Source organism: Hippichthys cyanospilos, chromosome 2, assembly GCF_059441005.1.
Source record: "Hippichthys cyanospilos isolate Australia breed blue-spotted pipefish chromosome 2, RoL_Hcya_1.0, whole genome shotgun sequence".
In the NCBI taxonomy this organism is placed as follows: domain Eukaryota; kingdom Metazoa; phylum Chordata; class Actinopteri; order Syngnathiformes; family Syngnathidae; genus Hippichthys; species Hippichthys cyanospilos.
The window spans coordinates 18608215-18631379 of NC_142370.1; the positions used below are offsets into that span (position 1 = coordinate 18608215).

The window sequence follows — 23165 nt, forward strand, 5'->3', positions numbered from 1 at the left end:
AAGGAATGAGACACCACCCAGTATTCAGCTGTGATGATATGAACACGATTCAATGGCCTTATTATTAGTTTCCATCAAGGTTGATTTGCAGGTACACTATGTGTTTATTGTATAAATAATTATATTGAAATTTTCATTAGCTGTGCTAGGACACATCCAAAATAAATGTATGACAAAAAACATCTTTTGCAAGGACGCACGATGAACATATTTTAGTTTCACATCAAACCTATGTACTGAAGAACTACCGTATGTGCTATTGAAATCCATTGTCATCTCCATTGTTTTGAACATGCCCACCTGAGGGTGTGGTTGGATGTAAAAGAGCTCATCCGGCCACATTGGATGCATGCCCATGTACCATCATCATGCCGTGCCATAAAAAGCCAGAGTCATTCTCATATAGCGCCATTGCAATTTGTAGGCTAGTCGCCAAGATGATTGATCACTTGTCATGATTTAGAAGACAAAGCCTCTCAAAAGCTTGCGCTATCACGTGCTGCAGATGTATTATCATTGCAGATTACCACCTGTGGCCTTCGGGAAAGGTTGCGCTCCCCCTAATTCTCTTATATAAGTGCCTCTTGATTTTCACATTGTTGTGAAAACCGTTTCTCTTTCAGTGTAAGTTGAGTTGTGATTAGTAATTGTACTCCACTTACAGTACATACAGTATCATGTGGCAGAGGCAAGCAGCCGTCTGGCTTCTTTATTTGGGAGGTGAAGCCAGTTGTTCAATGTTTGCCAAGGACTATCAACAATACAAGACAATGGAGTGTGTAAAACGAGTCGACTATTTGGGTGTGACCTGTAATATAACACTGAATCCCACATCCTAATAGGCTTGAGGATAATACCATTTCCACTTTCCCGGTATCATTCTCGTTCGACCTAAATAATTTGGGAGTTATGACAGGATATCCATCAAGCAATTTCTGTCCAGACAAAATAAAAACACCACAATTAATGGCACATGAATTTTGTTTTTATTTAAGAAACACAACAAGTAGGGGCATGTCGCTTCAAAGATAGGTCATCAGATTCACCTGACAAACACTATAGTGGGTAAAAATAAATCGATTGAACCAGCTTCTGCTGCTGTTCAGAATTGCAACATAAAATGCGAAAAAAAAAAGAAAAAACTAAAACATGTCTAGAAGTGCACCTTTTAAAAGGAGGTCAAACCAATCACTAATGCTGGCTTAAACAATCAATCACCTTGTGTGACAACACTTCCACTTAGCAACAGTGTGTACAATGAAAATCCAGTCTCAGAATTGAACTTGTTTCTACATTGTGCACATGACAATAAACTCTTTGACTTTAGCTTTAGAGCCTAGCCTCACAAACTGGACTATAACCTGGACTCCACTTCCATATACATATTCACATTAAAATCAAAACACAGTTTCTATTTGCTGCAATTTTAGAACAAAAATGTATAGCCTGGTGTTATGAAGTCTCGAACCTTTCTGGGAGGAATTTGGGGGATAGTGCTCAACCTTGATGGGAAGATACTGGTAACAGGTGACACCTAGAGGTGGAAAAAACAATGCCCTAAAACTACAGTGTGAAAGGAGGCAAAGAAATGACAAGTAAAAATCAAGCAGCGCTAACTTACTAGGCGCTCATTCAATTAAAAAAAAAATGTTGGGGACGCGTTTCCGAACAGAGCCACACGAGTAACGGCAACGCCAAAGAAAATGCTGACATTTGGTACAGACACCCCCCCCCCCCCAAAAAAAAAAAAAAAAAAAAAAAAAAATATATATATATATATATATATATATATATATATATATATATATATATATATATATATATATATATATATAATGTGTGTGTGTGAGTAAAATTGAAGACCCCTGCACTAAAACATCATGAAGAAAGATGTCAAGGCACCTCTTGCTAACAAGCACTCCCTGTGGGAGCGACTCAAGGGGCTTTCAAAAGCTACACAGAAAATCTAAAACTTCATTTTTTGAGATCTACTCAATGAATCAAAGCCTAGTGTCAAAAACATACATTGGTGTGAAATCAAAGAACACACATTTGATGTGAGCTATTGCCACTATGAACCTTTTTGACATACAAATGAAATGAAATCAATGATGAAAAGGCACCTATATAATATGCTGTTTGTTACTTTTGTTATGTCTTTTTATTTAGTTGCCATCACCAAAGAACGTTAAATCCTTTGTAAAACTTCTGTCCCATTTTTAAAAATCATACATTTAACCACATGACTGTTGTCAACATTGTATTCTAGTGTCTGTCATTTAGCACCGAGCCTCTTTTGTTTAAAACTAAAGGATTATACCAGACACGTAAATCACAAGCGCTCCAAAGGTAATTTTTCAAAATGTGATCTTTGTGTTTTGTTGTTGTGTTCGATGACCTGAGTTGCGTTCTGAACCTGCATGTGCTTCGTCCCCACAGGAAATGCACTCAACACCAAACACAGATGACAAAAAAAAATCTCAGACATCATCAAGTCAATGTAATGGTGAAAACCTCCGGATAAGTAGTGTTAGTTGCTGGAACAATTTCTAAGAAGTGCAGTTATGGTTAGTTTGCATTTAGTTTGCAAGTCTCCCCCCACAAACATAATATATATATATTCATATGTATATAAATAAAGATTCAGTGCTGTAAAAACATCTTCAACGTCATAGGATCTGATTCCTCATGGCTAAAACTACTGCTCAACATAGGTAAACCGCAAGTTATCCTTCTTCCACGTTTAAAAAAAAGTGAGAAAGAGAAGAAATTTTAATGCTTTTCTGACACTTTTGGTTTCCAAACAAAGATCTTGTTGTAACGTCTGATTTTTGGTAGCAGCTAAGCACAAAGATTGTGTAAGGTTCTACGTGTGTCAGTCTCTGTTTATGAGGGTGTAGATAAAAATCACTCCACAGTCCGCTTGTATGTCTGTGAACTGTGAGTGTGTATTTTGGAGGTTGTCTTTGCATGTGTGTGGTGTGTATAAACTATAATGTGCAAGCTTGCACGTTGACACTGTGAGCTGCGTGGGCTTGCAGGTCGATGGTCTTGGCCTGCTGGTCTTCTGGCCGGGCGTTCATCAGGGAAAGGTTCCTCACGCACCCTGTCATTCCAGAAGAGAACTTCCCTCCGGTCATGGCCGCCATGTCTGGAGCTCCCCCTGTCACACAACCATACCCACTCACTAATCGGTCAGCAATGTCTCATTTGAACAAATCAGCATGTTTAACACCACTTATAAAAGAGAACCACTTTCCATCGCAGGTTGAAGGTAATTGGAAATTACATTTCAAATGAAATTGTGACAGTGACGGAGGATCATTGAGCCGTCACATCTTGCCTGCCACGTGCTAGTTGAAGGAAGGAGGCAGACGAAAACGCCCGAGGAGCCTCGCTACCTTGGACCCCTCTCCATAGATGCACCAACAGGCACATAGTACACTTGGACGCATGGACATTAAACTTTCCCGCCAGACCCTCTCGATGCGCTCGACACCCCACGGTACTTGGATTGCACACGCCCACACCAAAAAGAACGCTCGCCTGCATGCTGTTGCCAGGGGTGGGCCATGGCACGGCAAAACAGAGGCGCTTCTGGGTTGTTGCTGAAATAGCGCTGAAGTGGCTGAGAGGCGCGCTCTTGCTGGTCACGTGACCATGGACTAAACCACCATCACAAAGTGTTCATACGTTCATGATTTTATTTGTTTGCGTTGAGACACGATCGCAGAACAGTGCTTCTCAGTCCTATTTTGCAAAGGAAATAGGCTCTTTTGCATTGCCAATTTCACTCCTTATGGGAGCGGCCTGGAAAGTATAACCTAGCATAGTTATGTATATGGGGCGGGGGTTACTGTAGTAGTGCACTCACCAAGGTAAAGAGGGCCTTTTGTGTTGACCATGATGCTTTTTCCTTTTGACTGTCCATGTAGCGCAACTCCGTCATCGATCTGGATGTATCCATCTTTTCCGGTCCTGGAAAGGAAAGAAAACAACACAATTTGTAATTTCTATGCATCATGGCATTTTACCCCAAAGTCAGGGCAAGAATATCATCAAAAATGTAATCTACCTGACTGCTTTAACTTTGTGCCATTTCCCATCATTGATGGACTGTCGTGACATGATCTCTGCCTCTCCGCTGCCCAACTGGTAGCTGGAGATCAAGAAATCATCAGACTTCAAGTCAAAGCAATATGGCTAAGCATATTCACAGAACTGCAAAGCCGAACCTGAAAATGAGGTGTCCATTGTAAATTCCGAGACTGATAAAGTCCTTGCCTCTGCCATGTTCCCCGTGTGCCTAGAGGTCAAATTGCAACTTTTACCCAACTGCTGCAATTAGGTGTATTCGTCAAAGCAAGCACCAGGCTTTGATACTGTCGAGAATTTGTATTATGTTGTAATTTGTATTAAGCCAACTACTACTCATGCTGAAATGTGTACACATCAGTATGGAAACAGCCAATGTGTTGTCTCATGCCAGATATGAGTGTCTGGTTGATGGAGTGAATACCTTTTTACTAGCATGCATCTTTGACAAATTGAGTGTGCCATTGGTTTCCTGAAGGAAATGGAGGTGAGGTTAGAGAAGCTGCATGCATTTGTACAGACAGAACATGCCCTCAGATGGCTCAATCACAAAAGAGAATGAGCCTGTGCAAATGTTTGGCAACCATTGAGGGGAATGCAGTACAGTATTATGACATGAATGTTGACATTACAATGACAATTACAGCATTAGATATTACATCAACCTTGGCCTCCACAAAGCCAGATCTTTACACATGGTGGAAGCGGGGATGAGAATGACTATTTAGACAAAACAAAGTCTGAAAAACAGTTGGAGTGCTCAGGAAATAAATAAGGAGAAAGAAACAAGATGGCGGCGCGTGTAGACGCACCATTGAAGTTGGTGATTTTAACAACCCCCGGTCCATTTATTTCAGCACAAAATTTTAATGGTATATGTAAAAAAAAAAAAAAAAAAAAAAAAAGAATAGAACTTTGTCTTGGTTGCAGACCTCAAAGCGAGACTTTGACTTCATTGAAAAAGAAAAGGAAAATTCTCATCCCCGTGAAAGTCGATGGCGATGGACAATTGAAGGATTAGAGTGTGGAGTGGTTCGGGTTGGGACTTACAACTCCTTCCCACAGGATTAGACCCTCGGAGGAGAGTGTATTTATCTCCAATTCAATCGTCTCCGGTGAGTCATGTGCACTATAGCATAAAGATATGCAACAATAAATGTAATCATAGTACAATACACCAGAATTGAGAAAAAAAAAAAAAAAACTTTAAACAAACACATTACCGTCTTTGTAAAATGGCTTTAGGAAAGGCAATGTATCCATCGTTGTGAAAATGAGCTGCTGCAAACTGATAGGGGGAATCTACATGAAAAAGGAACAAAACAAAATACAAATCAATACAGCGTTTAAACATCAGCCTGTCGTGTCTGTGTGTTGGTAAAGCGCCCTCCAGTGGCAAATGTTTTGAGACTAGGTGGGACAGGCTCGGTTAGGTCCTGAAGGACATTGAAGGGTGGCTGGCACTTGATTAAGTGAAAGAGAATGACAAGAACGAATGAATGAATGAATAAATTAATTACATTATTTTTTTTCCGGGAAGAACGTGTCAGAAAATTCCCTTTAAAATGAACTCAAACTTGAACAGCAGTAATAACAAAGATGAAACTACACAGTATTTGTAATAGAGGACAAAGATTTGCAGTTCACTCATAAGTTGCATTATCTCATCCCATTCTTCACACTTGACATCTCCCACCACCACGAAGACTCAATGCAGGAAAATAAAACACCCAATACAGAGTACAAGTCATTCAACGGTAAGTGCATGTTGTTAATACAAGTGCATACACTTTCAACATTAGGATTTGGAGAGTTTCAGGAGGACAAACGTTATTGCAGTTTTAGTTGTCATCAGCAGGCAGACCAATGATGTGAGTGATCATCTTTTGAACTGACATGACAGAAAGAAAAATGAAGTAAATTACAGGTTGTAAAATTGAAAAACCACAAGGTCATTTTAGCGCTTAGTACAGATTCCCCTTTTTCCAGCTTTCCAGAGTCCCAGTTGGAGGGCAGGCACATAGTCGGTATGTGTCAGGAGGTTAGCGGGCCCCTTGAACTGAGATGGGTCCCTGTTAGTTACGGTCGGACGGACTCAATTTTCATATACTGTACCATTGGCCTCGCTAGCTTCTGAATTCCACGCCATCTCAGGGAAGCTGGGGACGTGGCCTGTGTGCGCAGGATGTACAGGTGTGTGTGTGTGTGTTTATATTTTCAAATCCAATTCACACACACACACACGGTCCATGAGATTGTAGTGAATCAGACAGCGTAAACCACTAATTGGGGTTCATTCAGCATACTGCACAGTACCGCCACGGAGAATCACCAGTGTGTACTACTGTTGAATTTCAAACATTCCCATTTACTGCAGACTATAAGGTGCACTAGATTATAAGGCGATGTCTTAGTAAACAGGCCAATTTGATCTATTTCCATATATAGGGCGCATCAGGTAATAAGGCACATTAACACACATTGTGTTAAATAAACCAGTACAGCAAACTACACTCCACAAAACTAAAACATTTTTAGTAGGGATGCACAGAATCTTCAGCCACTGTACATTTTTGTCCAGAAGATAATTCAAACGGAAATAATATTTCCAAAAATGGATGTTGTGATGATGATGTTAACGTTTTTCTGACTTGAGTCATGACGAATCAACAAAAGCACCGAACCAACACTATGTTTTTGTTTTAAGCTTGCAGCAAAGAGTACCAAATCTTTCAACACTTACTTTCTTCACAGGTGAGGCCTGTGAATCCTGGGCGGCACGCACACTGTCCGTTAACACAGCTGCCGCCATTTTGGCAGTGATAGTCTCTCTGGCACACGTCTTTCTTGTTTTCACAACGCTCACCTGCATGGCGGCAACCAGTCAATTACAGGTAAAACGACAAGTATCAGCAAATCATCAGTAGCTTGTTTCAGACCGTTTTACAACCAGTAGAAGGTATACACAAAGCATACAGAACATGAGGCTGTACGGAACAGAAGGTATTTACGGGATGTAAAGGATTTTAAAGACAGATAACCCAATAGGTTTTCTTGCTAGCACCAACCTTCAAATCCATCCCTACAGAGGCACTGGTATTCATACTCAGCATTGGGCATGCAGCGGCCACCATTCAAGCAGGGACGCCGGTCACAAGGGCCAGTATCCACACACTTGCGGATAGCTCTACTCTCTGTAAAGCTGTAGGACAGATCCAGCTTCTTGTTGTTTATGAAGACCTACGCAAAGAATGCAGAAATATGTGACACAATCCAGAAAATCATATACTGCAGTCCCCTTTTTGGTTTACTATGTAGTCAGCTCACCTCTCCAACACAGCCCTCAAACATGTGGCTGATATTTGCAGGCTTTGGCAGGATCTCCATGTTGGGGACACCTCCCAGGAACATTGGGGTGTGTATGTTGAGACCCTGGGCTTTCCCAGGAGAAGTCTGCTTTTCCACTGGGCCATGGTCAACGCTGAGGTGCCCGTCCCGTTTGTTCCGCTCAGCCACAACTCTGTGCCATTGGCCCAAAGAAACTGGTTCCAGGCTGCGAAGGACAGCCTGCCCTGAAAATCCGGATGAAGACAGAAAAGTTTGATGGCGACCCACTGGATGAGTTGTTTCATACTGAGTTGCCACAATCGAGCTCTTAATAAACACTGTTCAAAAGTGCAGTCCACATTACCTGTGCCCAGTTCATATTTAAATTCTACGTGGCCATCTGCCATGGAGATAGCCACAAAGTCCTCCACTTTCATCTTCTTCCCTCCGCAGAAAAACATCAGGCCATTTCTCTCAATGGGTTTGAATTCCAGTTCAACTCGCAGGTCATCGTGGACATTGGTCAGCGGAGGATAGGAGATGTATGACTCTTCGCCGTCGAACAGCGGAGTGGTTACCAATTCCCCTTGGGAAGACAACGATGTGGGACAAAGCTTCAACCTATTGGTCTATTTCTAAACAACTCTGAGTTGTTCAGCTGACATCTCTGTTTTCGAATTCATTATGTGTGAAGAATATCAGTTGAAAGTTTTGACCAGAAGTTGTAGGTAAAATTAAGATCCAGTCAAAAAGATGAGGATGGCTTTCTGTCTTACCATCCATGCATTTGTTTCCAAACTTGCCCAGGTGGCAGCGACAATCATATCCCAGACCACCTTGACGATTGATGCAAGTAGCGTCCGGTCCACAGGCCTCTGCGAGACACGAGTCACAAAAGGTTACACACATTGCAAACATGAATGCATTGCTTAATAGCATGTACCTGAGTGGCAGTGAAGGGATGAGTGGTGTTGGCAGTTGCTACCAGTGAATCCTCTGGGACAGGTGCACGTGTACAAGCTGGTGTCTGAGTCCTGACACCTGCCTCCGTTCTGAAGAGAAAAAAAAACAAACAAACTGACATGTCAAGGCTTAAAAAAAAACAAAACAAAAAAACGCTGAGCAGTTTTGTGAATCACTGACTTAATTTGAGGAGCAATTTTCTTATTTTGTGAAGCTTTTTATTTCTTTTTTATAGGTTAATCCCAGGGACCTGAAGCAATGTTTTTCAAACTAAAAAATAACAATATGACATTGATAACTATTATTATTATTGACTAGTAATATTACTGTTTTTCTTTTATCACTGTTCAATGACCCAATGGCCTTTTTTGTTGTCTGACTTTGAAATCCCAAGTGAATGTGAATGAACCAAATGGCTCATCCTCATCCGAGCAGTGTTAGCAGCTACTGGTGGCATACATCATAAAATGGGAAGGTAACGTAACACGGGGCAGCAGCTCCAGCAGGCAAGCCCTGACTTTCCTCTCCCCAGCCACTATGTTAAGCTTCTCAGAGGGATCTCCAGGCATTCCCAGGCTGGGCAAGAGCCATAGTCTCTTCAGGGTGTCCTGGGTCGGTTCCCAGGACCTCATCCCTGTGGTACACCTCATCAGGGAGGTGTCCAGGTGGCATCCTAAGCAGATACATGATCCACGTCAACTGGCTCTCCACAACGCGGAAGAGCAGCGACTCTACTTCAAGTCCCTCCCTGATGAATGAGCTTCTCATCCTTAGGAGAGCCAAGACACACTGCGGCAGAAACTCCTTTCGGTCGCTCGTAACTGAGAGCTTGTCTTTGTTGGTCACAACCCACAGATCATGACTCCCTACAACGACTCAACCTAGAAAGTCTGTCCATCAAGGTAATGAACAGAATCGATGACAAAGGGCAGCCTTGGCTGAGTCGAACCCTCACTGGAAACAAATTCGAGTTACTGCCGGCATTGCGGACCAAACTCTTAAAAAGGCGGTATGGCCAGCCCGTATCAGGGGGTTGGGTACCCCGTGCTCCCGAAGCACCCCGCAGAGAACCTCTCGAGGGACACGGTCGAACTTCTCCAAGTCCACAAAGCAAATGTAGACTGGTTGGGCAAACTCCCATGCGCCCTCGAGGATCCTGTCACGTGTGTAACGCTGTTCCACGGCTGGGACGGAGACCGCACAACTCCTCCTGAATCTGAAGTTTGGCTTCCTGATGGACCCTCCTCTGAATAGACAAGACGGGGTAGGCTGAGGAGTGTGACCCCTCTGTAGTTGGAACACGCAATCGGTCTACATTCAGGCACGGTCCCCAATGTCCATGCAATGTTGTGGAAGCGTTTCAAACAGGACAGCCATACAACATCCAGAGCCTTTAAGAACACCAGGTGGCTCTCATCCACCCCCAATGCCTTGCCACAGAGCAGTTTTTTGACCACCTGGGCGACATAGGAGAGCCCACCTCAGAACCTCCAGACACTGCTCCCTCAGAGGAAGACGTGTTGGTGGAATTGAGGAGGTCTTTGAAGTTTTTTCCCCACCAGCTCCCGATAACCTGAGTTGAGCCCCATCTCCACGGTACACAGTGTTAATGATAAACTGCTTCCTCTGCCTTTGACGCCGGATGGTGGACCACTGTCATTCAAAAGTCTTTTGGGACTGTCGGCGGGCGTTTGATTCGCAGTTGAGCTATTTCATGTCTTAACATGAGGAGAAAAGTCCAAAATTTCCATCGCAAACAGCAATGCAAAACCGCTTATTTACAGCGTGGAAAGTGTATGATAAGCAGTGAAGGCAAAAGCTGACCTGGCATGGGTGATCTTTGCAGGTGGGGCAGTTGGTAACACCTGTGGAGCTCCGATCCAAATCCTTGAAGATGACCTCCTCACCTTGAATGACCAGCTGGCGAATACAACCTGCACACATCCAAGTTATTGTTGATTAAAAAAAAAAAAAAACAAAACTATTAACCTACACCACATTGTACCCAAAGCCTGAATTTCAGTTCCTACCAACAAAACCAGACTTTATTCCGGCAGTTTTGGCCAGAGCAGTGTAGTTGGGGTAACCGCCCAAATGTAGCTCCTCATTCAAATCCAAGCCCTTGAACTTGCCCTGAGAGAGGAAAAGAGTGGCTGTGAAAGCCAAACTACCTGTACACCCTTTAACAGTGCTATCAGCAAGGGTACCTGCGAGCTGCCATTGATCAACTCCCCTCCGTCCACCACTATGTAGCCCAGGGTAAGGTTGCGATACAGCTCCACTGTGTGAAACTCTCCCAGTTTGATAGGGTTGGGGTCACGAATGGTGGCCATGCCTGAACCCACGTCAAACCTATGCGACGGCACAATGAATGATCGTGATATTGCTGATGGTAGCCCCCTCAATAAACGCCAGTAATAAACACTTTAACGCATTCAAACAACAGACCTGAACTCTAATCGGCCACCAACAAGACCGAGAGAAATGAAGTCTGCTCCTGTAGTCTTCTTCTGACCGTTGTAAAGGATCATACCTGGGTGTACATAAAAACAAAATTAAAACAAACAAAAAAACCCTGGATATTTATTTTTATTCACTCAAAAATTGTGAATAAGAAGGAAACGCGGAAAGGTGTGAAGGGCAACAGGTCAACATTTATGGGCACTTTAATTGCGGCCAGGAATGGTTATCCATTACTTAATGTTGTAAAAAACATGAAGTCACAGTTCATTTTTAATGTTGTTATTTATTTGCACACTGAAGTGAAGAGTTAAGCGTTGCCTGGTCTGTGGTGATCAAAAGGTTGGGGACCACTGAATTAATTGATGAATTTTAGAAAACAATCATTTCCATATACAGTATATATATATATATATATATATATATATATATATATATATATATATATATATATATATATATATATATATATATATATATATATATATAAAAAATCACTTCAAGTAAAGTGATTTTGTAATTCTTCAACGTAATGTTAGCTAACAGACAAACTTAAAGACTCACAGAACACTAAATTGCTTGCACAAATGACTGCTTTAAAAATGAGGCAATTCAATGTTTTGTGCATTAATTAATGGCAGTGAATGTCCCCTCGTTGCAGAGAATTCCTTCACACACTTGTCCGTGGTCTTTGAAAGGTGAATGGTCTGAGCGGCATGCTTTTGGTGGGATAAGTGTCAGGCTGACCAATATTAAAGTATTGACCAACAGGGTTCATTCCTAAGCCATCATTTTCACTTTATGAGTGTGACGTGCATTTCCACATGCAGGGAACACATGCTTCCATGAGAAGTACGCAGTGACTGCAAACATCTGCCCGGAGCGGTCCAGGCACTTTGCACTTGCAGATTCACGTAGCATTTTTATTCTGATTTGAGATTCAATATCAGTTTCCTGTTTGTTGCCTGATCATTGAGAGCAAATGAAACACCGCTGAGTTTAAATGCATCACAAGATCCAAGCACCATGCACCAGATTTGCGTCACTCTCACAGCAACAAAACCGGCACTGAACTAGGTACAGGATGTGAAAGCTGGATGCAGCATCAACACGGGCCTGCGGTTGCTGCGGGTTCAAGCACTGAGACTCACCGGAGTACAATATGAGACCTTCCCAACGTATTGGTGGTCAAAGAGGAGAGAGGGAGCAAAATGTCATGACATTACTCATGAGGTTAACAGCTTGACAGAGTAAAAGCATCAATACTCCCGAGCAATTTAACACAACGTTCTCACCGTCAACGTTATCAGGCCTAAAGTTGATTTTGATGTTGAAAGCATTGTAAGCGTTTTTGATGGTGGGCAGGGTGAGGTAGGACAGTGGCTCCTGGGCAAAGTAGGGCATGACTCTTTCTGCAAAGACACAGTTTCACAATTAGACAAACACGCAACCACATTTACCATCACACCAGCCCGCGGAAACACGGCAGACTAACCATGAACATCCAGTCTAGTGAAGGCTTCCACTTTGCCCTGTTTGTTTGATGCGGTGCACACGTACGTCCCTGAGTCGCTATGCGTGACCCGGGGAACTGTAAGAACATTTCCTTCCTGGAAGCACTTGGGGGCCAGTTCAGCTTCCAGCTAAAAGTGGACGCCATACACACACACGCAACGTATAGATGTTACCAGAGAGCAAAAGAATGTCGAAGATGCAGGGTCAGAACAATCGTATCAGCTGAAAAAAAGAAAGACGTTAATTTACTCAATTTTATTTTCGGTTCATTTCGGATTCCAGATATATTTGTGAGTAGGCAATACAGCCAGATGTAATTTTTTTTTTTAAAGTAGACTATACATCTAACTTAATGTTACTGGATCCAGATGATTTTATTTTGTGCAACCATTTATAATTGAGCACGTTCAACATTGTTTCAGTGAACTTATTGAAAACTAACAAAAAAAACTGTGAATAAAATTTGCACTCCACAAAAATGAAAACTAACAAACTATCTTTTACCAGTGTAAATCGAACTGAAACGAATTGTAATTATCACAAACATGTCATTGGCTTATGTTTTTTGTTGTCAGTTCATATGATACCTATGCTTTCTGGATATATCGGTCGTCCGATAATTGCCATTGCATGCAAGATTGGTGATTGGCTACAATGTCATAATTTGGCGAGCGGTCAATGATATCATTGACCTGTTCCGCAAATTATGTGTTGTTTGAAGGTGTTGCATGGATTATTTCAGTCTCAGGCTGTTTTCGTTTCACCTGACTAAGCTTTCATTTTATGTCTGCCACTTCTTAAACGCCTTCTAGAGGTCATTAATGTTTTTACCTGGACATCACTGTCAGATTTGGTCATGGCAAACATATTGTAAACCATGGCAAAAATGCTTTGTTTTGATAAATATTATATACATTTTTTAGCATGAACTCTATACTTTGTTGATACTATTACAGTGTACAAGTATATGCAGTAAACAAGTTGTTTGAATGGGTTATTGGTTATTTATCAGTTATTTTCAAAGTTGCTGATTGCCAATCGTGTCAAACAAAAATGTGTAGTTTTGTGAAAAGTTTCACTTTAAAATGTATTGATTGGGTTGGTTATACAAAACAAGGAAGGTTGAACAGTCATTGGCCAATTGTAGTTTACTTTATTACGCAATCCTCCGCAGCCCTTTTTTTCCCCATGCACTCAATAACGAGGCATTCTCCATATGGTTAAAAGACTGAAATTACGACTAAAATGAATACAAACTAAATTAAACCATTTTTGAAAATATAAAAACTAACAAACTCTGTCAAAGAAGTAATTGAGACTAACTGCATTTAAAAAAAGAAGTTAAAACGAAAGTTCCAAACTGATCGTAACCCTGGTGTCAAGCTACTAATCTAGTATGTCATTGCTAGTACATGATGATCATGTTTTCTCAAAACGCAATAGTTTACAAGAACTAATTTGTCATTCGTGATCAGTTTTCCCAAAATGGGCCAAAAAAGAAAAATCTGGCAGCATAAACAAAAAATTCAAACGGCCTTATGTTGGTTACCTTGGACCATTTGATCTCGGGTACAGGATATCCTGAGGCCACGCATGGCAAGACAGCATCAGACCCGACAGTGACCGCCTTCGTTTCAGGGAGTGCAGAAATTTGAGGAAGTGCTTGGAAACAAACAGAAAAATACAATGAGGGACCATCAGCAGCAACTCTGCAAGGATCGGTTTTCTTGGTACACTTTGAAACTGAAATCATAATTTACAATAGGATAAATGTACTTACACTGGACATTGAGGACCACCTGGGACTGCACCGAGCCAACATCATTGGTGGCCGTGCAGCGATACTGTCCCGCGTCTTCCTCGGTCACCCGCTCAATCTTCAGCATGCCACCCATCACCACGATGTGGCTTGGCAGAGGCCCGCCCACTTTGCTCCACTGGACAGTGGGCTCAGGGTCACCGACGGCTTGGCATTCAAACTCCACAGAGTTCCCGATCATGACCGTTTGCACTGAGGTGCGCACATTGATCATCACTTTGGGAAGTGCTGTGGGAAAAAAAAAAAAACGACAAAAAAAACCCCAATGATCAAAAGGATAAACTCTGGATTGATTCTTCCCTCTTTATGCAAAACGACTCCATTTTTTGAGTTGTTGGAAAGCAACCTTGAAAGCTGTGTCACATTGACACATGCAGGGGATCAGTCCATTATTTACACTGAATGGTTATTTTGACCCAACGGTTTTTAAAAGTACTCTAAAAAGTGATTTTCAGAATCAAAAATTACACACATTGAGGCAAACAGAGAGAGAGAGCCTATGTTTTGAGTTTCTTAATTAATCCCATAACTTCGGTCAAATGAATAACCTTAACCTCCCCAAAAAATCAGTTTTGTTTGTCTGTTTCTTCTGTGAGGGGAAAAAAGTTATACGGCACAAAGTGTGTTTGGTGGGTTATTCATTTGACCCTAGAAATCCACAAAGTTGTCTCAGTTCTTTTTTCATGCGATTTGAGTTATTTGTTCCCCAACTTTTTTTGGACTGTCTAAAATGACACACACCTTGGATGGTGAGCCTGGCTGCGTCCTGAGCCTGACCATATAAGCCGCTTGCTCTGCAGATGTAAACACCTTCATTGCTCTGCTCAAGGTTTTCAATCCTGAAGAAGCACATAAAGATAAGTTATGGCTTATTTTCACCATTAACAACAATATTTAGTCAACTACGTTAGTGCAAGTTGTGTTCTAAGCCCATTTCATGATAGCTTTAGTGATTTGTTGTTGACAGAAACTGTTAAGAGTAAACAATGGCATGCAGTTAAATAGAGAGAATGATCCTGTACCGATGGTGCTACTAATAACTGGATAAGAATTAAGTATACACAATAATTCAGAGTGTTTAATAAGTTTGGGAACAAATGGGCGTGGGGTGGGAGTGTATAAAGTGCCTAATACGCCTCTTAGGCAGATGTAAACCATCCACGCTGGTGTAGGAATGCGTATGCTAGAAAAGAACCCAATAGGACTAGCACTTCATGTATGGCAGTAAAAAGGCAGAACTTTTGATCTGTGTCACCTGAGCACACCATCCTTGACATGATGGTTTGGAGGAAGGCCGCCCCCTTCTTTCAGCCACTCAATTTTAGTTTCTATGCCACCAGCTGCTGAACATGTGAATTCTACAGCACTGCCCTGAGCCTTCACCTCCACTTGCGGTGACACACGCACGGCCAATGGTGCTACACAAGGAAAGATCATGGAGTAGCGTTATGATGTTAGCAGTGTTCAGTCCACCGATCAAACACATTTGCACAGTTACTTTGCCACCATTGTAGTTAAAGGGTTTGTTTTTAAACTACTTTAAGGCAAAATTATTGGAACAATGCAGTCACTTAACATGTGTGAACTCAAGTGATGGCACATCAGCACCACCTGAGGAGTGAGACCTCAAAAAAGTTTCCAAAACAACTTTTTAATGACATGGGCAACGACCCCCAGACGGCAAGAATTCTGGTGTCACAATGTAACGAATGAAAAGTCACAGTTTTTTACTTAACCGAGTTCATCTCCAGATTGAAAGCCATTATATCTTGCAATTCATGTGTCAACTTACATCTGACTGTTACTTTAGCCACGACTTCACTGTGGCCCACTCTGTTGCTCGCTACACATTTGTAGCTCCCGGCGTCCTCTGCGGTCGCCAAATTAATTTGGAGATCACCGTCGCTGACCTGGGCCCTGGAGGGCAACGCGCCATCCATCTTGGTCCAAATGTAAGTCAGTGGAGGGGTGCCATGAGCCAGGCACTGCAACCTGATCACCTCCCCGACACGAACTGCCACATCATCAGGCACCGAGGTGGCATACGGAAGGGCTGCCCAAGAAGTTGGCCGGGTTTATCATGAGGTACATGAGGATGATCATACAGCAATAAAACCACTGAATCCACGCAACAACCGAAGATAAATGTGCATCCAAACAAAATGGCAATGCTTTGGGTTGTTCAAAGCGTGAGGTATAAACATATAATAATCTTCAAAACTTATACGTAACATATTTTTCAGAGTATAAATTGAATTTTTTTTCAGAGACTGTCTGCTCCTTTGGCTTACAACAGGTGCTACTTAAACTGTACTGTATATGTTTAAGTAAGCCCTCGAACTGGCACCCAAAATCCCCAGCAGCTTATGAGTTTTAGTCAAAATGGAAACTTGCGCTTCGAACTTCTGAATTTTTTTTTTTTTTTTTTTTTTTTAGTTTAATATAGCTTACCTTTTTTCAAATCCATTTACTTGGACTCACAGTGGCTACTAGCGGGCAGCCATCTTGCTACTGTTACTGACAACTTCTGTTTAGGTTTAGCTGACAGCACTTTTATCAGTGCATGTTTTAGTTTCCGATCCACCTGGACCTTGTTTACTGCCGTCAATACTATTAGGGAATGCAGATTTTGTGTGTGAGCCCGAGTTTAACTCTTCTTGGTCACAGTTTATATCTGCCTGGTCTCAGTTCCCCTAACAAATGTGTCTTAAACTCCAGAGTGACTTGAATATGTCTTTTATGTTTTTAAAGATTCATTTTTTGATTTTTTTTTTTTTTTTTAAAAAGCCTGTACAAAAACATCCATAAATTCAAAACTAAACATGAGCATGTATTACATCTCCGTCACTTACTTTCTACATCCAGTGTAATGGTAACTTCAGTAGTGCCCATGTTGTTTACAGCACTGCAGATATATTCCCCAGAGTCCTGGCGTCCCACGTTGGGCAGTACCAGATTGTTGTCCACCACCTTATGTCTCCAAGGCAGCGATGATCGTAACTTGGACCACGTAATAGTTGGGGCAGGGAAACCTTGGGCAACGAGTGGAAAGAAAGTTCACAAAACGAAAGTTTTATATTTGTTTCTGTGTTTAATTTGCAGTGGCCCAGTACAGGTCAGGTTGGGCAGGTGTTTGGTTACCATGGGCATCGCATCGCAGGGTTGCGGTCTGTCCTTCCACCACAATCATCAGTGGCTCGGGAACGATGACTCTGGGCACTGTGGGCAATTGGGAGCCTCCTTCCACAATGACTTCTACCCTGGTCTCGGTGCTACCTTCGTTGTTGCGTGCTATGCACACGTACGTGCCGCTATCTTCCGGACGAGCCACAAGTATCTGACGAACAGGTACGACAAATGGGCCGTAATCTTCACAGTGACGTTCAGGAAAGGTTTTCTCTAAAAAGAAAGTGTATTCGACTGTACCTGCATGACTGCGTTGGACTCTGCAGGAAGGGGGCTGCTGAGCTTGATCTTGCGGTTGCTGTCCAACCTGTGCCATGAGACAGAGGGGCGGGGCTCTCCTGAAGCCTGGCACTCCAGGTTAATTGGCTCACCAACCCTGATGTGCACTGGTCCAACAGGAGTGACAGTGGCCACAGGAGACTCTGATTGGACAAACATGACAGAGCACTCAAGACTGTGTCAGACGATGGAAAGACCCCCAAAATGTTAAGTTTGGTTCAACCATTACCATTGCATTGTGAGAAAGCAATCCATTTTCAACACTTAGCTTGGTCAATAATTTCTAAAATGACACCCACGGGTTTGGACTGACTGATGAGTAACCTAGATTATTATTTTTTTTTCAACAAAAAATGAAATTCACCAAAATGTGACCGATACGGTTTCAGCGTGATGCCAGCGAAATGTAACACAGGGATGGACATGTTGAAATTATTTATGTGTCCATCCATTTATTAGCTTGACCGCTTGTCCTCATAAGGGTTGGGGTGTGCTGGAGACTAGATGCTTTTTTTGAACCCCTGAGCTGGATTCCCCAATCAGGAATCTGGAATAGGTTTGCTGTGGACAAAGTTCAAGCTAAGTGCTTCTGAAACAATTTTTTAAATTCCTTATGACATTTTATCTTTCAAAAATACTTTGAAATTGCCTTACTTTTCCTGAGAATGTTGGCGTGATTAGCATGCCATTACAATTTTGAAAAATTGTGCAGGAAACATCATGTAATCTCCAAGTATTCTGTGAAATGATCTTACCTTTCACAATCAAGGACACAATAGTGTGGGTGATGCCAAACGGGTTGCTGGCCACGCAGCGATAAGCACCATGATTCATATGCTTTGCATTCACAATGGTAATCACAGAACCATCAGGGCCAACTTTGACATTGTCTGTGGGGAAAAGTTGCAAATTAAACCGCTGTTCCAATCAAAATAGTACCCGCTTCACAGAAAAGGTTCAACGAATGAGATATTTATACTAGCCCCGCTGGGTGTTTTGAGCAGTGCGTGAGAGAAAGAGACTAATGCAGAGAGATATTTTGGTAAGAACCTGGTAGTGGTTGGTTGCCAGACAGTTTCCACTCCAGTCTGACAGGTTGGGCTCCGCTATACACTTTGCACCTGAAGCTGGCCGATTCGCCAACACGTACTGAAGCGCTGTGAGGCTCAATGGCAATGATTGGACTTTGAAGACCTAAGAAAAGAATGGAGTACTTTGGAAAGACATCATTGGTAAAGTAATGATTTGCCATTGACAATGACACATTTTGGGAGTGGGAGTGCAGCCCTGGCCAATTTTTAGCAACAGCAACTGCATTCCACAAATAGAAATAAGAACTGAGCTGCTTCAACCTCAGGCTTGAAATTTCATTCAAGAAGCAAGCAGGACTGGTTTCTTTGGTGCCCTGCTACTTTACGAGCTACTGACTGACGTTGCCATGAGATTCAAGTCACTCTGTCACCGACCTGTTTGCAAGACCTCAGGGGAGCTTACGTGAGGAAGATGACGTGACCGACACGGAGACAGTGGCCCGGTGGATTTGAGATCCGGGAGTGTTCTGCACTTGACAGATGTACTCTCCTGAGTCCTCTGGTGTCGCTGACAGGATACGAAGCTGACTGCCAACAACCTGAGTGCAGAAGATGCAGTTTCAGGGGCTGTAGCATTGTTGTGACGTCAATTACTACACTGCAACAACAGTGAACAAAACATCAATATATGTGCAAATATACCACACTTTGTTCAAATAAAGATTAGAATTTTCATATCTATGTAGCTACATGTTGAAATACAGTATACAGTGCTCCCTCGCTATTTCCCTCAGTACTTTGCTTTTTTTTATTTTTTTATTACAACTGGGGGAAATTTTGACACAACTTTGGCTTTTTGATGTTTTTGATCTTTGAATCAAAATGAAAAGCATTCAAAAACACTAGGAGGCAAGAATATTGCAAAGACTCTCAAAACATGATGACTTTCAAAATGCCATACTGCCGTCTTTTCTAAATGCTTGCAAACGAGAGGTCGAGAGGTACACCCTAAAATTTAGCCCATGTAAGGCTCATCTACTGCCATTATAAATTGGAAATACTGTCAATTTTGGCCATATTGAAAACCCAATTTTTATCCTACATTTCCCCTAATTTTTTTGAAGGGGGTGCAATAGAAATGTTTGCGTTGACAACCCAAAACTACTGGGTGGTGTCACCGGCCAATTTATGTATTTGCAAGCCTTTCAATGACTTTAATGATTGGCTTAGCCTGGACTCCCATAATTCAAAAGTTTTCAAAAGTAATAATACTCTAATTATGACATAATAAATATTCCTATTTCAATTTAATAATTACTGTAAATAAATATACAAATATACAGCACAGTTCCTTTTGCTATTATTGCATTTTTACAATTTTTGTACATAAAGAGGGCGAAAATTGTGAGGGGTTGAAAAATAAAATATATTATTATATTTGACAATGTTATGACCCTTTCAAGGTCAGCCCAAGTTGGGTGATATTAAGGCCAGGCTAGTGAAAAATCTCCAGACACCCAAGGGTTAAAAGGACCATCACTTCACAGCAGTGGATGAAGCATTGCAACACCCCCATGCTTAGTCTTAACATGGAGTCTGAAGCAATTTAACAGCCCTAATGCACAATCTCATTCAAATGAAGGCAGTTTATCTTAAAACTAAACCGCTGCTCTTCTACATCTGGCACTACATAGGGATGTTTTGGCAAGAACAGTACGACTTCAGGCTCAGGCTCTGTGCGCTTGAGCTACATGGAGAATTACATGTGGGGAAGGGAGTGGGTATGGGTGGATCGAACAGAGTGACAACACAGACTGAAGCTTGGTTTAAGCTTGACGCGTCCATGAGCTCCGCGCATCAAATTGACGTCATTTCAGCAAACACGCCTCTCCGTGTGGCGTCCACGCGGCCCGGATTTTCCGCAACGCGTACCTTCCAGAATTTTTTTGCTTCCGTGTGGAAAACATGGCCGATGGACTATTGCTTTTGGAAGTTCGCAGGTAAAAACGCCTTATGATTCGGCTGAAAAGGACCCCCGTTTCCTAAATACCGTAAACAACTCCTGGAGAGCACACAAACCTGGGGAGGGATGAGGAGATGATTGATTGTCTGCTTGGTCTCCAGTTAGATTACTTGTTGCGTTCATCCGGAAAAAGCAAACGAGATCGCGTCACACCGACTTGGCCGGAAGTTGGACTTATATCATGAAAGGTCGTTCTACCAAATGACACAATACCGTAATAATATTAAAAATAATGCCCATACATTGTTTCCAAAGAAGGCCATCTTCCCACTCATTCCACATTGACACGATCTCGTTTGCCCTTTCTGGGTGAACACAACAAGCAATCCAAGTGGAGCCCAAGCAGTCAATCGATGTACTTTTACTAGCTCTGACTGGCTGGATTTTGGGCACATTCGTAACGTGTGTGCCACACTGAGCGCGCAGAGAGGACACAACTCATGCGAGCGGAGAGCTACGTAGATGTTAAGCGGCCTACTTACCACTGGTGGACAATAGTGATCCTTAAAAGTTACGGTTAAGGAAGTGAATCTTCCCTGTGATTACCAACTTTTCACTTTTTTATTTTGAGAAAAGATATTTTTACTATTTAACAAATGAAAACAATAAATAAAAGAAATCCTCGTGTCCATTGGGGTCATCGAGAAAGCTTGCGAGTCGTGCAGTCACCTGATGATTAGACGATAGGCTTCCAGGAGCTCTCGTCCAAGTTACTCGAGGAGGAGGATTTCCAGAAACGATACAATTGAGGTACAGATTTTGCCCTTCGTGGACGTCTGCTTCCGATGGCTGGATCCTGACAATCGAGGAACTTTGTTCCGCTGCATCAGCACAAGCATATCCATTGAAGGTCTCAATACTGCTAATCAACCTCAAGGATGAACAGACAGAACCACTCACCTTTGAGCACGGAAACTTTGATGGGCGCACTGTTCGAGCCCACGCTGTTGCTGCCGACACACATGTACGTTCCCGAATCCGATACCTTGACATTTGGGATCAGTAGCGTACCAATGTCGGTGCGGTCTGTGCCGGCCTAGAGAGGACATACCAAGAAGTAAGGAGATGAGCCATTTTTTAATCGTTTGTCTTATTGTGAAAGCGCAGGAGCCAACTACTTACCTGGACTGAGTTATACGCAACAAACACAAATATGACATTGTGACATCACTAGCTAACGTAAGACAAAAGCACTACATTAAATCTAGGCTGGAACAGACTCTGCTACAGAGCTAGTGCCTGACCTTTATGACACAAAGATGATAGCATTAAAAGATGACTACATTGGGGCTGTTAGAACAGACTATGACACAAGATGATTCTGTGATCAAGCCTAACAAATACCTCCTCAAAAGAAATAAGAAATCAGGTACAAAGCCCATACAGCTTGATGTGAACGCTTGACTTTTTAGCTTCAAGGCGGAAAATGACATTTTATTAAAATTCCTGAAAGGGGATTGGATTGAGAAGGGGGCGGCGGGGTGTCAAGGAAGGCATTTCCGTATCTGGGGGCTATTGGGGCATGAATAAAGCTGCTTAGCTGCAGCCTGTCTGAACGTAAGCCGCGTTGAACTGAGCGGCAGCTGAGGCGGGCCCTGGCTCAGCGTGTGTCTGAGCACACTGATGGGTCTACAAAGGCCAGCCGTTTGCCAGAATATACAGAATTTCTGCTCGGTTGCACGGCAGAGTCTGGCTTCGCCTGGGAACGGCTATAGCGAAAGAGTGGCCCAACTAAACACGGCCGTAAGCCTGACCGTGCCCTCGGGATTTTGTGGAATAGCCAATAAAGGAAAAGCCGGGGCCTTTTGCACTAAAGATGCACAGACTGCTTCCAGTGTCTATTGTACGCGTTGTTCTGTTCAGAGATGATATGAGTAATGGTATGAGGAGGATGCTACAAAACGAATGGATCATCAAGACGGGATGAAGACGGCATAAAAGCGAGAGCAGCATGCAAGTAGATTTAGAAGCCAATCGGTTCCAGCAAGCTGGTTTTAATGTTTTTGGGACCAACTCTAAAAGCACTATGCAAGTAGTTTTGAGAAATTAATGGCTCCTAAAAGGTGTGAATCAAGGACATATTGGATCATGCACTCAGTTAACAATGTGTAAAAACGGTGTCAATAGAAGACAATGGACGTAATCTACAAAATTAGACCAACAGATATTGGACAGATGGACAGACCTGAAGCTCCTCATTACGTCTGTGTAACACATCGACACTGTTGCTTTTAAACTGATGGAAACCGTGAGAGGAAATAGCCTGAGCAAATGTCAGAACAAGGGAAGGTATCAAAAACGAAGAGGGAGGGACAGGGGAGGACACAAAGACAAGGAAGGAAAAAAAAATAGAGGTAAATGGTCAAAATGCAACACATCGTACGATCGACATCGGAATCCCCTGCGCAAGTTAGGGATATGCTTGTCAACACAACCATATTAGCGTCATCTTACGTTAGCGTCATCA

The 23165-nt window shown here is 42.4% G+C and overlaps 1 protein-coding gene across 1 annotated transcript in view; it reads right to left on the minus strand.

Moving 5' to 3' along the window:
* Positions 1-1843: 1843 nt before the first annotated feature.
* hspg2 (heparan sulfate proteoglycan 2) overlaps positions 1844-23165 on the minus strand; it is a 95057-nt gene continuing 73735 nt past the window's right edge. The window contains exons 55-89 of the mRNA XM_088442005.1: positions 22884-22961; positions 21599-21734; positions 21368-21519; positions 19139-19274; positions 18695-18838; positions 18400-18534; positions 17606-17787; positions 17321-17516; positions 17032-17211; positions 15972-16232; positions 15435-15597; positions 14921-15018; positions 14141-14407; positions 13910-14022; positions 12341-12488; positions 12141-12257; positions 11997-12014; positions 10834-10918; positions 10593-10737; positions 10416-10518; positions 10210-10319; positions 8366-8474; positions 8199-8297; positions 7787-8008; positions 7423-7667; positions 7164-7335; positions 6839-6961; positions 6211-6267; positions 5319-5397; positions 5146-5224; positions 4520-4567; positions 4236-4306; positions 4076-4159; positions 3875-3978; positions 1844-3163 (exon numbers count right to left, since the gene is read on the minus strand). Of these exons, the coding sequence (XP_088298131.1) occupies positions 2991-3163; positions 3875-3978; positions 4076-4159; positions 4236-4306; positions 4520-4567; positions 5146-5224; positions 5319-5397; positions 6211-6267; positions 6839-6961; positions 7164-7335; positions 7423-7667; positions 7787-8008; positions 8199-8297; positions 8366-8474; positions 10210-10319; positions 10416-10518; positions 10593-10737; positions 10834-10918; positions 11997-12014; positions 12141-12257; positions 12341-12488; positions 13910-14022; positions 14141-14407; positions 14921-15018; positions 15435-15597; positions 15972-16232; positions 17032-17211; positions 17321-17516; positions 17606-17787; positions 18400-18534; positions 18695-18838; positions 19139-19274; positions 21368-21519; positions 21599-21734; positions 22884-22961 (4632 nt within the window). The 3' untranslated portion in view covers positions 1844-2990. The remainder of the gene's footprint in view (positions 3164-3874; positions 3979-4075; positions 4160-4235; positions 4307-4519; positions 4568-5145; positions 5225-5318; positions 5398-6210; positions 6268-6838; positions 6962-7163; positions 7336-7422; positions 7668-7786; positions 8009-8198; positions 8298-8365; positions 8475-10209; positions 10320-10415; positions 10519-10592; positions 10738-10833; positions 10919-11996; positions 12015-12140; positions 12258-12340; positions 12489-13909; positions 14023-14140; positions 14408-14920; positions 15019-15434; positions 15598-15971; positions 16233-17031; positions 17212-17320; positions 17517-17605; positions 17788-18399; positions 18535-18694; positions 18839-19138; positions 19275-21367; positions 21520-21598; positions 21735-22883; positions 22962-23165) is intronic.